The sequence below is a fragment of the Nomascus leucogenys genome, chromosome 7b, assembly GCF_006542625.1.
Source record: "Nomascus leucogenys isolate Asia chromosome 7b, Asia_NLE_v1, whole genome shotgun sequence".
NCBI lineage: Eukaryota > Metazoa > Chordata > Mammalia > Primates > Hylobatidae > Nomascus > Nomascus leucogenys.
In genome coordinates this window covers 85,605,838-85,619,617 of record NC_044387.1, presented here as the reverse complement: position 1 = coordinate 85,619,617, position 13,780 = coordinate 85,605,838, and the positions used below count along the sequence as shown (strand labels likewise).

General features: G+C 42.1%; 1 protein-coding gene across 2 annotated transcripts in view; it reads right to left on the bottom strand.

The window, feature by feature from the left end:
* KLHL2 (kelch like family member 2) overlaps positions 1 to 9,249 on the bottom strand; it is a 115,051-nt gene extending 105,802 nt beyond the window's left edge. Inside the window, exon 1 of one of the 2 annotated variants that reach the window (XM_030816294.1) lies at positions 8,908 to 9,249. In XM_030816294.1, the coding sequence (XP_030672154.1) occupies positions 8,908 to 8,933 (26 nt within the window). In that variant the 5' untranslated portion in view covers positions 8,934 to 9,249. The remainder of the gene's footprint in view (positions 1 to 8,907) is intronic. The other variant, XM_030816295.1, reaches the window with a different exon arrangement.
* Positions 9,250 to 13,780: the final 4,531 nt, after the last annotated feature.

The following is a 13,780-nucleotide window of genomic DNA, read 5'->3' as shown; positions in this document are numbered from 1 at the left end:
TTCCATTCCCTGTATGGCTTTGTGTTAGATGGCTTCTCATTCAGAAGCAGAACAGAAAATGATGCATAATGTCTAAAACTATAGATGTGAGATATATATACATATATATGAGTATATATATATGTATATGTATATACATATACATATATATGTGTATATATATATATATATATATATATACTAGGAATAATTAGTTAAGTGAGAGGTAAAGGTTTACCCTTTAGGTTGTACCACATTAAATGAAGAATTACACCTTTGCCCTGCTTCCCTTCTGAAGCAAAGTGCTAGCCTTTTCCAGAAAAGCTTCTCATTCTGAGAACTGTCTTCCTTAAAATACCTGAAGAAGATATTTTTCCAAGTTCCTTTCACCTTTAAGTCTTTCCCCAACTCTTAGACTCAAGTAGTCTGGCAATTATCCAATAGCCTATTGTTATCAACACATACTCTAAAATAGTTGAGGTTTCCCAGGGTTTGGATCCCAGCATACTGCTATGTTTTATCATAGATATCCTAAAGCCTTCCTTCAGTGACTGACTTCTGCAAATTCCCAGCTGTGGACACAGGTGACTTCTCAGATGAGGTGACTTTCTGACTCTGCCTAAGAATACACTATTGATGATAACTGAATTCTCAGACAGGAAGAAAATAAAGACTCTAACAGGGCTGTCTCCTTCAAATAGTCAAGGTTTCCAAACCAGGCAAAGGTTTAAACCTACTGTAACAATTCTGAGAACACCACAGAAATGAAGTAAAACTGCTTTAGATATTTATTATTGGCTTTGAAACAATGGTTTTCAGCAGAGTGAAAGAGAAAGATCAGAATCACCCAAGCAATTTTTTCAAGCCACAAATAACCACCCCTTCTCAAATGAAGAGTCACACAAGCCCTTTTTAGAATTAGCTATATGTACATGATGGCATCTCCAGGAGTATAGGGTAAAGCCAGCAATGCGTGATTTTTAAAAATAATAATAACAAAAGTCATGTAATATGTCCTGCCACCAACTTACCTCCCACCTCAGAATCATCCCAGATTAAAAACAAATGCTTTAGAAAATATGTTGCATTTTTAGAAAAAAAAAATGCAACTATTCATGTGAATGACGCAGCTGCAAAGTTTAACAGGCAATCAAAGACATTTTGACATTTAGGACATAAATACTTGGCCCTTGGGTGGCCACCATCACTGTTTTCCCCTTTGCCTGTTCACCTCAAAAGCTGCAAGACTCCCCCGCTTGCAATGAGTCACCCACCATTACTCACAAATTTCTGCCAAGTTCACATCAGCAGCTGTTGTTTTCAAAGTCAACATCCATGCTGTACTGTTTTGAGGTTTCTCCATTACTTTATAATATTTCTTATATTTCTCTGCTGTCTTCTCAGCTAAACTTGCATTCAGAAGCAGGCATCTTACTAGCATTGTTCTCATACACAAATCCAGGATATCAGCAGTACAGAGTCAACCATAACTAATATTTTAACTAAAATTTGTTATGTCATTCTACAGTTTCTCAACAAAATACTCTCACATCCTTCAAACAAATAACCACTATATTACTTAGAGGCTGTGAAGGTAGAAGACTTTCTCAATTGGAAACACGTTTGGGTCTATGGTAGGGTTGTGATTTCAATTTTTGCAGTTAGCTAAGGCGAAGAGACACACTGCAAATCTTCTCCACATGTCTGGAATTTAAACTTTTATTAGGTATGGAAACAGTAGACTAATCTACAAACATATGTTCATATTACCAAATAAATATAGCTTTTTAAAAATGTTAACATTTGACCTATAGACACGTAAGAACTTGCATTAGGTCTTCAGTATGTAGAACTGAATATGAGGTATCTTGTGAGATAAAAACTTCGATCTCTTTTTTCTTTTTATTACTAACTTTCCAAGAAAAAAAAAAAAAAAACTTCTGATCTTGCATCAAGTCACAGAATGCCTTTCAGACAATATCATAATGCCACTGAATACTTTAAATATATATAGTTAAAAATTATTTTTCCAATTTTCCAGAGCTGAAAAGGAAACATCTAGAAAAGCTTGAATTGCCAAACTTTACTAAAATATATTAGCAGTTAAAAAGCAGAGCCCTGAACTCACTGAAGGGCAGGGGGAGGTATTAAAGAGCACCCTATTCTCCCAGGAGAACTCGGTTGTGCGGCTGTATGTTAAGTGTGTGGGGAAGCAGTGGCAGGAGGAGGAGGGTGGGATGTCTGAGGTGGATGGAAGTTGGAGTATAATTGCTCTCTGATAGTAGAACAATAGAGCTGTAAAAAGCTCTGCTTCAGTTCAACTCAGCTTTCTCTCCCTCTTTCCCTCCCACCTACATGACAAACAGAACACAATCAGGCACTTTTTGTCCCTGACAGTGACTATTACCAGGAAAAGGACCAGGGTAAAAGCATGTCTTATGCAAGATCAATCTCCTAAGGAATATTTTATAAATAACTAACAAAGCATTGTCAGAGTGGGATATTTGTGAGGTGCTAAAATAGGGAAAAGGAGGTCGATGATCCATTTCAAACATTTCCATTTATTTTATCACTTATATTTCTGACTTTTCTTTTGCCCCTCTTCCTAGTATTGCCATCACTTGCTTGGTAAGGGGGCGGCAATATGACTCCGCAATTCAGTTGACTGGGATACATTTTCTAGCACTCAAATGAAAAGGTACTAGATGAGGACCAGAATCAGAAAGAAGCCCTAAACTGTAGTTCTGTCTATGCCAAATACTAACCAAGAGACCCCGGATTAGTCACTTAGCCTCTCTGGGCTTCAGACTACTTATAAAATTCATTTCGCAAATATGTCTGATGTGAAATGTAATATGAAAGTCAAAGATAATAATACCTCACCTACTTATCTCAGGGAGCTGTATAGGCACTAGGCACTATATGAATGTAAACAAAGTTTAGAAGAAAATTGTTGAGTTCAGGAGCTAAACTGTATATGCAGATACATTTTTATGGATCTTATTGGCCTTCATTTTTAATTGCAACATTCAATTCAAAGTTAATAGCAATATTCAAAATGACCAAAGCTAATAAATTAAGTATTTAAGTGCTGCCTAGATGCCCACTGCATGCCTTGTACTAAGAAGGGTAAGAAGCATTAGGAAGCCTGAATTGAGATCTTCCTCCATTTACCATCTAAATGGGAAGGTACATGGGAAACCACTAAGGAATGGCACAAGTCAGTACATAGGTGCAGTGACAAACACTATAGGAATGCAACGACGAGCTGGAATGAGTTGGAGTAAAGAGGAAAGACTTTGTGAAGCAGATAGGGCTCCAGTGGGCCTCCAATGGGGCCTTGGAGGAACTTCAAGTTGTTATAACAGGGGAGAGAAGAAGAGAAGCATAGGAAAAGGCTGGAGAATCCTGGCTTGTGGACAAGGAAGAGTTTTAAAAGCACATGATGATCTTGGATATGTAGGATAAGATAAAATGATGGAGGGCTGTGACTGCCTGAGGCTCCGGTTTTGGTAAGTCACTTCACATGACTCTAAGATGCTGGAGGGTTAAAACAGTGTGGGCACTGAAGGATGGGGAGAGAATACATAGAGCTCAATAGGAGAAAGTGAGTGAAAAAGTTCAGGTATCAAGTGATGAAATCCATTCATCAGAATAGTGGCAGCCAGAATGGACACTTGAAACCAAGACTACAGTTCCTGGGGACTGATAAGATGTGGAGGATGAAGAAAGAGAGAGAAATCAAAGACTATTCCAATGTTTTGGTTATCAGGAACCAGAAGAATGGTTATCCCATTGAATAAGTGGAAATGTTATAAAATGAAGTCAGTTTGTGAACAAACATCAGTTTTGGATATATTGGGTTTAGAGGCATGAGCTAAGAGTAGAGCCGTGAGAAGTTCAAAATTCCACATCAAAGCACAGACCTAGAGCCCAGACTTAAGATACAGATGAAGCCAGAACTCAGAGATTAACAGTTGATTGAAAAGAACTGGCCAAGGCCTACTTCTGTGAGGAAATACTGCCCACAGTGGTAGAAGAGAGGCCACGCAAGACAGAAAAAAGTGATTCAACAGAGAGATCAGAATCCCACTTTTTCTAATACTTGATAAGCTTGATAAGCTTATTTATCTTCAGTTGATAAATAAGACACCTACCAGTATAAGGTTGTTGACAAGATTAAGTGAGATTAAGTGATAAAATATGCAAGTCACATTTAGCAACCTAAAAACCAGAGAAGGAAAACAAGAAAGAGAGCTATCATAAAAAGCAGGGGCTTGTTTTTCAAGGTAAAATCAGAGAATGGAACTGGTCAAAGGAATATTTTAGCAAATGCCAACAGTCCGAAATGTAAGAAAGTACGGTGCATAACACACAAAAAGTATACTGACCCACTCACTGCAGCAATTATCTCATCAGGGGAAGAATTCAAGAATGCCTTTGCGCTTGCTATTCTCTCTACCTGGAATGCTATTCCCCCTCTGGATTGTGCTAAAATACCACCTCGTCAAAGACACCCTGACCCTATCTGAACTATTATTCTTATTATTCTCTACCCTTTTATCCTGCTTCATTTTTATTTACTGTAATACAACTAACAATATTACATATTTGTTTGCTGTTAGTTTCAATCATAGGAAAAGGAACTTTGTTTTCTAAGATATCCCCAAAATCTGGCCATAGTAGGCACTCAATAAATATAAATTAAAAACTCAAACTACCTCATCATAAAGAGTAAATGCATTTGGATTTGGTAGAACACTACAGAAATGCAACTTAAAGTGAATTTCCTTCTCTGGATCACCTTGAAAAAACCTTCTGCCTGATCTTAAGAAAGAAGTTCGATGGTCTTCATAAGCACTACTAGTGTAAATCCGTAACAGCCATAGATGAGTAAACTTACAGTCACCTTCAGAAAAGCACATTTACTAATATTTACTGAATGCCTACCATGTACATCAGAAACAAAAAGTTTGGGACATTTTGCAGGGAGTAGGTGGAGTGATTTCCCAGCATCAGAAATTTTTTAAACTACTACATAAATGCTACCTATTTCCAGAATTCACTTCTCAAGTTCCCAAACGCACCTCAAAGTTGTCCCTATATGTAACACTTCCTTCGACACACATTGATCCACATGTCTTCTTTCACCATTACCTTGTTTGTGGGCCATTATTACTCCTAAATATTTTAAACATCTTTGTCTGTCACTGGGGAGATTCACCCGTGATATGAGAGAGGCCCAACGTACATTTAATTAAACAAAAATAAGAATACACTCCAATGCACTATAACAGACAAACAAATGAATACTGGGTAACCTGTAGCAAGGTTCCAAATTCATAGCAATTGAATCTTAGAAAAAACATTAAAGGTCATCTGGTCCAGTGGACTGCAAATGTCAGGCTTCAATGAACTTTTTACTGATCTATGTCAAAACGAGGACAATGCACTAAGTTTTCATAAGGCTACATTTTTTAAATTTAAAGACAATCCTTTAGTCAGATTATATCCTTCCTTATATTTGAGAAAGGATATTAAAACGTTTTTTTCTTTCATAAAAAGATGGTGATAGTTGATCATTGTTGTTTTATAAATAATTCTTTTACTTAGCAAAACAAAAAATTTAGCAATTGTTAGACTTCAATTGTTTTTTTCTTTTTTTAATTTTACAGGTCAGTGAAATTCAAAAATGTGAGAATCTCTGCTCTAATCCAACCAATCTTCTGCTGCCTAAATGCCTTAGAACATGGTCAACAAGTTGTTTATCTGCCTATGCATGAACACCTCTGATGACAAGTCTCTACTAATGTGGAACCATCAACTGAAAAAAGATATGGTTCTATCTGAGGAATGTTTGCTTAGTTTTGTTAAGGAAAAGCAAAAAAAATCAAGGCTTATAGAGAGTAAGCCGACTTGTGAAAATGAAGCCAGTAAAAAAACAAGTGCCAAGAAAACTGATCAGTAAGAGATCAGAGGGATGCACTCAGGCCTATACCTCACAGTCTTCCTTCAACTTATTATGAAAATCCTTTATACAAATAACTATAAAAGCCAGACTGTGAAATACATTCCTGAGGTCAGGGCTGGTCAATTTACATTTCCTTTTGCACATCTCAGTTTACCACCTGAAATTCCTTTACTAATCTACATCTAAACTGCATCTCTCAATTTACTACCTGAAATTCCTTTACTAATCTACATCTAATTTTTTAATTACACATCCTTCAGGTTTGATCAGAAGCAAATGTAACCCACAGTCTCGATATCACCCAGACCCCAGAATGCAACAGAATCTAAATGCCACATATACTCAAGTATGCAAAAAACAATAAGCAGAAATATATAGTCCAACGACAATTTTTAATTATATGAGAATTAAAAAGGATGAGAAGTTGGAGGCAAGGAATAGAAAAAGCACAAGAGATCAGAAGCTAATTTCAAGGAGTCCATCCTGAAGGAAACAGGAATGGTGGGTACAGATGCCTGACATCCCTCCAAGACAATATGCCAACAGGCCAATGGAGAACAAGGTGGGATCTGAGAACAATGTAAATTTGGATGTTAAAAGAGAAACACAAGCAAAAGCACCACGCACAGTGCCAGGCAGAGATAGGCATTCAAATATTTGCACATTTAATGAATTAATAAATAGACACTTAAAGAGAATCTGGGGCCGTGCTTCCAACCACATCATCTAAGGCACTTTAAGTCCAGGTCAAACATCTTCCTTTGCCTTAAAGCTCAGGCTAAAAATCTAACTTTATGAAAAGCTGAGTCTTCCTAATAGTTTCCACTGGCCTCTGTCCTAGCCCAGCTCTGGCACTGAGGCCCGGTAAAGTTCCTTCCTAAAGACACTGCCTGCAAGTCTCAAATCCGGCACACGGGATCCATGGTGGAGGGATGTTAATGGGAGTGGAGGCAAACAGGCCAAGGGGTGGCAAGGAAAAAAACTATTTCTGATCCACCGAATGGCAAATAACACCATAACGAGTTCTTGAATTAGGTTTAATCCTGGATAGAGCCAAATGAAAATAAAAACCTATTTGTATTTATAATTAAATAGAAACAATGAAAAAGTCTCACCAACTTTAGCCACCCATGATTGAAAGGAGTTTTAACAATTCTTTCATCCATGCTGGCATTCCAGGTTTTCCATTATATCCAGCCTCTCACTGTTCCAGCACTATTGATGGAATCTCAATGCCAAAAAAATGGTGCTGGTCATCAAAATCATGATTAGCTGATCTACCATAGAGTCAGTTTATCAATGTTTGAATGCATACATCAATTTCATTTTTTATTATTTCAATTTAAATCATCTGTGTCTCTACTCCCTCCCTCCAGAGCCTGCTTTTTCACACCCTTCTTTTCACCTGCATTCTAAGATTCCCTTGTTCTTTCCTTTAGTTCCCTCTGTTCCAAAAGTAAAAAGGAACTGCAGGAACTTATATAGAAGGCAGGTTTACTACAGATAACATACCTACATGTTACATATTATATACCATATGTTGTCTAAATACAGCTAGCATATCCTGCCTTAAGTGCTTCTGAGCCTCGGCAGACCCCCGTGTGCTCATGCTGCTGACGTGAACCATCCACCATCATATTTCCTAGGGGTTCAGGTGCCTTCCTCCAGCCTGCTGAAGAACATGACCAAATCTCAGAGCCCTCAAAGTCACAGCTATCGAGAGGTGACTAAGCCCCTGCTTCTGTCAGCCCAGGAAGGCCAAATCAAGTCTTATCATCTACCCCCTAGATTTCCACGACCTGTTCCACTCAAGCTAAAAATTCTGAAACGCACTTTTAGAAACTGTCGTTCCAGAATCCCATTAGCTCTCCTAAAAGGGCTGAACATCAAAAAATTATTCAACCCAAGCCAAGTATCCTTATTTTGGCTGGAATTCTGCCAAATAACCACAAGAGACTGGTGCGGTACAATTGGCATGGAGTGAAGCTTGCCAAATCGGACGGAGAAAGACAAGCCTCCATGAATAAGCTCTCATGAAAAGGTACACCATTCTTCAGGATGAGGTTTGTCTGCGATTTGAAAAGTCAGATTCAAAGGACCCTTGTTCCTTCCTAAGAGAAGAGGGAACCAAAATTGAAATTTTCGAAACTCCTGGGTATTTACAGTTCACTTTTACCAAGATGTTTTTAAAACTAAAATTAAAAAAAAAACCCTTGTTCTAAATAATGCAATAATGTCTTCTATATAATGTTTCAGCTATTATTTCTAGAAAGTAATTCTGTTGCCAGTGATCTTGAATGTACTTGGGTACCAAAGAAAAAAGACACCTGTGCCTGGCAGGTCGATACGCTACTAATTTGCCCGAGGTACGAAGGAAACAGAAGATGCTCTGATTTCTGGATAAAACGTTCTGCAGTGCCAGGTAAAAGAGGTCACATGCCCTGAACGGCCGCCGCTCATTTAGAGTGATGCAAAAGCTCCTCAGATATTAATTTTGTTAGAAATTCGGGGAATCAAGCAACCTAAGATCAATTCATTTAGACAGCGGGTGACTGGTACTTTCCAGTTTCCTTTTTTCAACGGACTCAGTGCATCCTAGCCTGATCTCTTAGAAAGGGGTAGGCAAACTGGGAACCAGGTGCCCATGCATTTCAGGGAGGTACACACAGGACCTGCAGGGTCACCCATGCACAGCCCCACCCCGAATCTTCTATCCGCCTGAGATGGGGAAGACCCTTCCCCAGAAATCCTGGGCAGCGTTTTAAGTCACCGCCTGGCCAGGCTGAGTTTCCGTCCGCGTCCGCTCAGACTGCGGGCACTGCGCCTCGTCACGCCCCGCATCTCCCACATCCCGCCGGCCCCGGCGGCTGTCCCCAGAGCTGCGCCCGCGGCCGGCGACACGCGCCGCAGCGGCGCGCTTATCCGCAGCGGCGCAGCCCGCCCGCCCGCTCACTCACGCGGGAGGCAGCGGCGGCGTCTCCATTGTGGCTCCTCTCGGGCTTTAGAACGCAGGCACCGACCAACACCGCCAGCACCATTCCAGCCGCGGACGCCGGCACTGCCCGCCCGCCGAGCCGCGTTCCATCCGCCCCGGAGGGGGAGCCGCGCTCTCCTCACCGCGCGCCACCACCTGCGGCGGCGGCCCCCGCGGCCATGGCCCGCTCGGCCGGGCGCGCTCCCTCTACTGCGCGGCTCCCGCGCTCGCCCGAGTGCGGGGCGGCGGCGACGGGACCGGCGGGCGCGCGGGCTCGGCCACTTCCGGGTTCGGCCCCGGCCGGCGCCGACGCTGTGACGGGACTGCGATGCGGCCTCCCGCGGCGGCCAAGGACCCCTCCCTCGGCGCCTCCCCTTCCTCTTGCTGCTGCTGCTGCTGCCGCTGCTGCTTCTGGAGGCGAGCGGGCGGGCGCCAGCCGGGAGCGGGGCGGGCGTGCCCAGACGCTGGCCCACAGGCCGGGACGCGGGCGGCGGCCGCCCACAGCGGGTCTGTGGATCGCCGGGACGGGGGTGCTGGAAAATGGGAGCGGAGGGGGTTCTCCGTGCAGAAAAAGGGCGGCCGAACGCACAGCGTGATAATGCTCGGTATCCACTTGCTGCTCTGTTTCGCGGGCGTGTACACGTTATTCTTTTCATTTGTGCCTGTACCCAGGGAGATGGGAAGGGTAGGCATAACCAACCAGTGTCCTTACAAATGGTGGAACTGAGGCAAGAAGAAATGATTTGCCTGTCCAGTGTCCCAAGCAAGAAGCGGGTTCTCCCTCCTCAGTATGCTATCCATTCCTTGGACAAGTGAAGTGAGCACCTGCTAGGCAAGGTTTTAGTGCTGGGGATGTGACAGCAAAACCAAGTCTCTGTGCTTGTGGAGCTGTCCATCTAGACGTGGTGACGGAAACAGTAAGTGATGCTTACCATGAAGAAACATAAATGAGGATGAGGAGAGGGAAAGAGATTTTAGAAGGAGTGGTCAGAGAAGGCCTCTCAAAAGGCATGAGTTAAACAGAGATGGAGTAACAGGGGCTTTGAGTAATGCAAAGAATGCCCAGGGCAGAGGGAAGAGCAGTGTGGAGACTGCTAAGCAAGATCCTGCCTTCCTTGTTGAGGAACGGGAAGGAGAACAAAGCAGCTGGTGGTTCTCCAAGTATGCCCGCTGGAAGCATTAGCACCTGCGAACTTGTTAGAGATGCGAATTTTCCAGTTCCACTTTAGACCTACTGAACCAGAAACTCTGGGGGTGGGGCCTAGCAGCGTGTGCTTTAACAAGCTTTCCAGCTGATGCTTGCTGGGGCCGCGAGGGTGGGAGACCCTCTAATGAAGCAGAGTGAGGTCAGGAGGACGGCGGCAGGAATGGGTGTGGCGGGGAGTAATCACACATCACCCAGGCCTTGCAGGCCATGATAAAGGACTTGGCTTTTACTGAGGTTAGAAGCAATTAGAAAGTGGTGAGTAGCTTGATCTGTTCATTAAAAGGATGGCTTTTCTGGGATTTGTTTGAAAATATCCCACAAAAAGAAGGACAGAGGTCGGGCGCCGTGGCTCACGCCTGTAATCCCAGCACTTTGGGAGGCCGAGGCGGGCCCATCACCTGAGGTCGGGAGTCCGAGATCCGCCTGACCAACATGGAGAAACCCCGTCGCTACTAAAAATACAAAAAATTAGCCGGGCATGGTGGTGCATGCCTGTAATTGCAGCTACTTGGGAGGCTGAGGCAGGAGAATCGCTTGGAGGCAGAGGTTGCGATGAGCCGAGATCGTGCCATTGCACTCCAGCCCGGGCAACAAGAGCGAAACAAACTCCGTCTCAAAAAACAAACAAAAAAAAAGGACAGAGAAATGAATAGATGAAGATTTGCAAAATGTTAATTTTTGAGGCTAAGTGATGGGTGCATAGGGGTGGTCATCATTTATGTGTGTTTATGTGTATGTTTTAAAAGATAATAATGGGCCAGGCGCGGTGGCTCACGCCTATAATCCCAGCACTTTTTGGGAGGCCGAGGCGGGCGGATCATCTGAGGTCAGGAGTTCAAGACCAGCCTGTCCAACATGGCGAAATCCCGTCTCTTCTAAAAATAGCCATGTGTGGTGGTGGGCGCCTGTAATCCCAGCTACTCGGGAGGCTGAGGCAGGAGAATCACTTGAACCCAGGAGGTGGAGGTTGCAGTGAGCCGAGATCAGGCCACTGCACTCCAGCCCGGGCAACAGAGCGAGACTCCGTCTCAAAATTCATAAATAAATAAAAGTTCATAATACAAAGTTTTTTTTTTTTAAAGATGACTGATTGCTGTATGGGCAACATGCATAGCGAGGCAAGAGAGCAAGCAAGGAGATTAGCCTAGCTGGGATGAAAAGTAAGGATGGCTTGGATTAGAGTCCGAGTGATTGAGAAAAGTGAACAGGTTCTGAATCTGTTTAGAAGGTAAAGTACGCAGGAACTGCTGGTAGATTAGCATATAAAATCCTAAGGGTTTTGTTCTGAGCTCTGGGGAGAATGGAGTTGCCCTTTACTGGGATTGGGGATATTGAGAAAGAACAAATATTGGAGGGTGGGGTGGAGATTGTATTTGTAAACTCTGATTTAGATATGGTAAGTTTGAGATGTCTGTTAAACATCCATGTGAAGACAGGTGTAGACAATTAGATATATGTATCTGGGGTAGATGTAAATTTGGAAGTTGTTAGTATACAGATGGTATTGAGATCAGCTAGATTATGTAGCTAGAGAAAAGAAGTAGACCAAGAAGTAAGCCCTGGGGCACTCCAACATTAAAAAAGAAGAGGAGGAGGACTCAGCAAAGGAGATGGTAAAGGAACAACCGGGGAAATAGGAGATCCAAGGCAAGTGTCTCAGCAGCCTAGTGATGGGTTCCAGAAAAACAAACAAACAAAAAAACTCTTAGTACACTTTAGCATGAGCTAACTTCTCTGTATGATGGTTCTGTTCAGAGCCATAATAAAACTTCCTACTTTACAAGGTTGTTTTAAGAATTAAATGAAATAATTGATGTAAAGTATATAGCACATAAATGTATAATGGAAGCACTTAATAAGTGTTAGTTGCTGCTATTATTTCTGTACATTTCTGTGGCCATCAGTTATACCTGACTCTGCTAGGAACTGGGTTAAGTCCTAGAGCCAGGAGATACTGACTTAGGTTTTACCAAACCTTTGGCCTGACTTCCTTCTGCATACAACCTCAGTGAATAGGGCTGACTCATCTGCCATTTCAGGAACTCCTTTGAGGCGGGGGGTGGGAGGTGGACTTTTTCTATTGCTTTTGTATCTTCCCACCCAAAATAGTGTTATGTGTACAAATAAATACTAAAAAATTAAGATGTGTCCATCTGACAGCTAGGCACCTAACTTCAAACCATAGCCCCTCTCACATCCTCCTCTGGGTTAGTTTTGTCTATCATAATTCTTTGCTTAAGGGGTTCGACTCATCTAGCATGCTAAATGTCAACCCAAACCTTTCTTTTTTCACAACCACCCCCATTTGTAGGCTTCACAAGTAGACTGGGAAAGAGTACATTACCCACATACAATTCAGCCTTACTTGGAGTTAAATGTCACACCAAAACTGGTCCTCAGCCAGATACAGCCTCCACCCTTAACCTGTCTCTCTGCTCACAAGAGAAAGTAAACAAAAATGCCTGACAGGCTGAGCCCAAATCCAACATTACAGTGGGGAAGAAACTTTTTAACACTTCTTCCTTTGACTCTCAGTTTCACCATCTTCTCAAGTGAAGGACACTAAGGATTAGGAGCAGCTACCTAAGACCACCAAGCTCTTCTCTTTTTCATTTCCCTTGACATAAGGTCTGACTGAACATGCAACGGTGTTGACCTCCCCTTGCTTAGGTTATTACCTCCACCCACGTTTTCATCATTCTTTAGCTGAGCCCTTCACACCCTTGGCAGAGGAATGAGATCTTACAAAAGTCCATCTGCCTGCTATGCTGTTGAGATAGAACAATTCCTTAACCATATTAGTAACCATAATCTAAAGGTAATGTAAGTAATTGGAATGTATCAATTGTAAAGAAAATGGAATCACTCAGATGAACAAGTCCGTGACAGTGGCTAGTGGCAAAAATCCGTTAGATTGAGCTGAAGTCAGATGTTGCAATAGAACTAATGACATGACATGGCAGGCACAAACATCTCATGGCAAGTATCCGGGAGGTAAGAATTGCTCCTATAAAGAAAAGACTTAACTTCACTAAAGAATACAAAACCATTAGATGCTATATTTGTAATTCCTTCCAGTGCAAAGATGGCAAGTATGAAAAGATTCACTCATTCAAAATTAGGTACTAAAGAAGATAAAGGCCTTCTAAAAAGTCGCATTTTCTATCCTAAAGACTTAGTTTAAGTTGCTTGACTAATTTTAAATTAGGGGTTTTGCTTTTAATATTTTGACTTAGGAGAAACTTAGCAGTATAATATATTAAGAAGCATTTCAAAATGTTCTTTTGATACTTTGCAATTTAGCAAATGGATCTATCAATACATTAAGATATGTATTACAAGCTTTATGGTGTCAAATGGGGTGATGTGCATCTTGTGCTCCAGATCAATAGAAAATCCTTAACTGCTGGAGTCTGTTGTTTCCATGAATCCAATTTACTCTTCAAATGCTTGCCTCCTTGTTTGTGTAGTCTGTAAGATAGCAACTTTACTTCCAGCACAGCATACCTCCCATTACCCTGTATCTGAGCTTCCCGGAGAAATGAATGCAAATTGTTTGCTGCAAAGTTTAATTGAAAATCTGTTGGAATTGGTACAGGAAGTATCCAAAAATAGGTTTCACACTAATGTATATCAGGTAAGCAGTTTC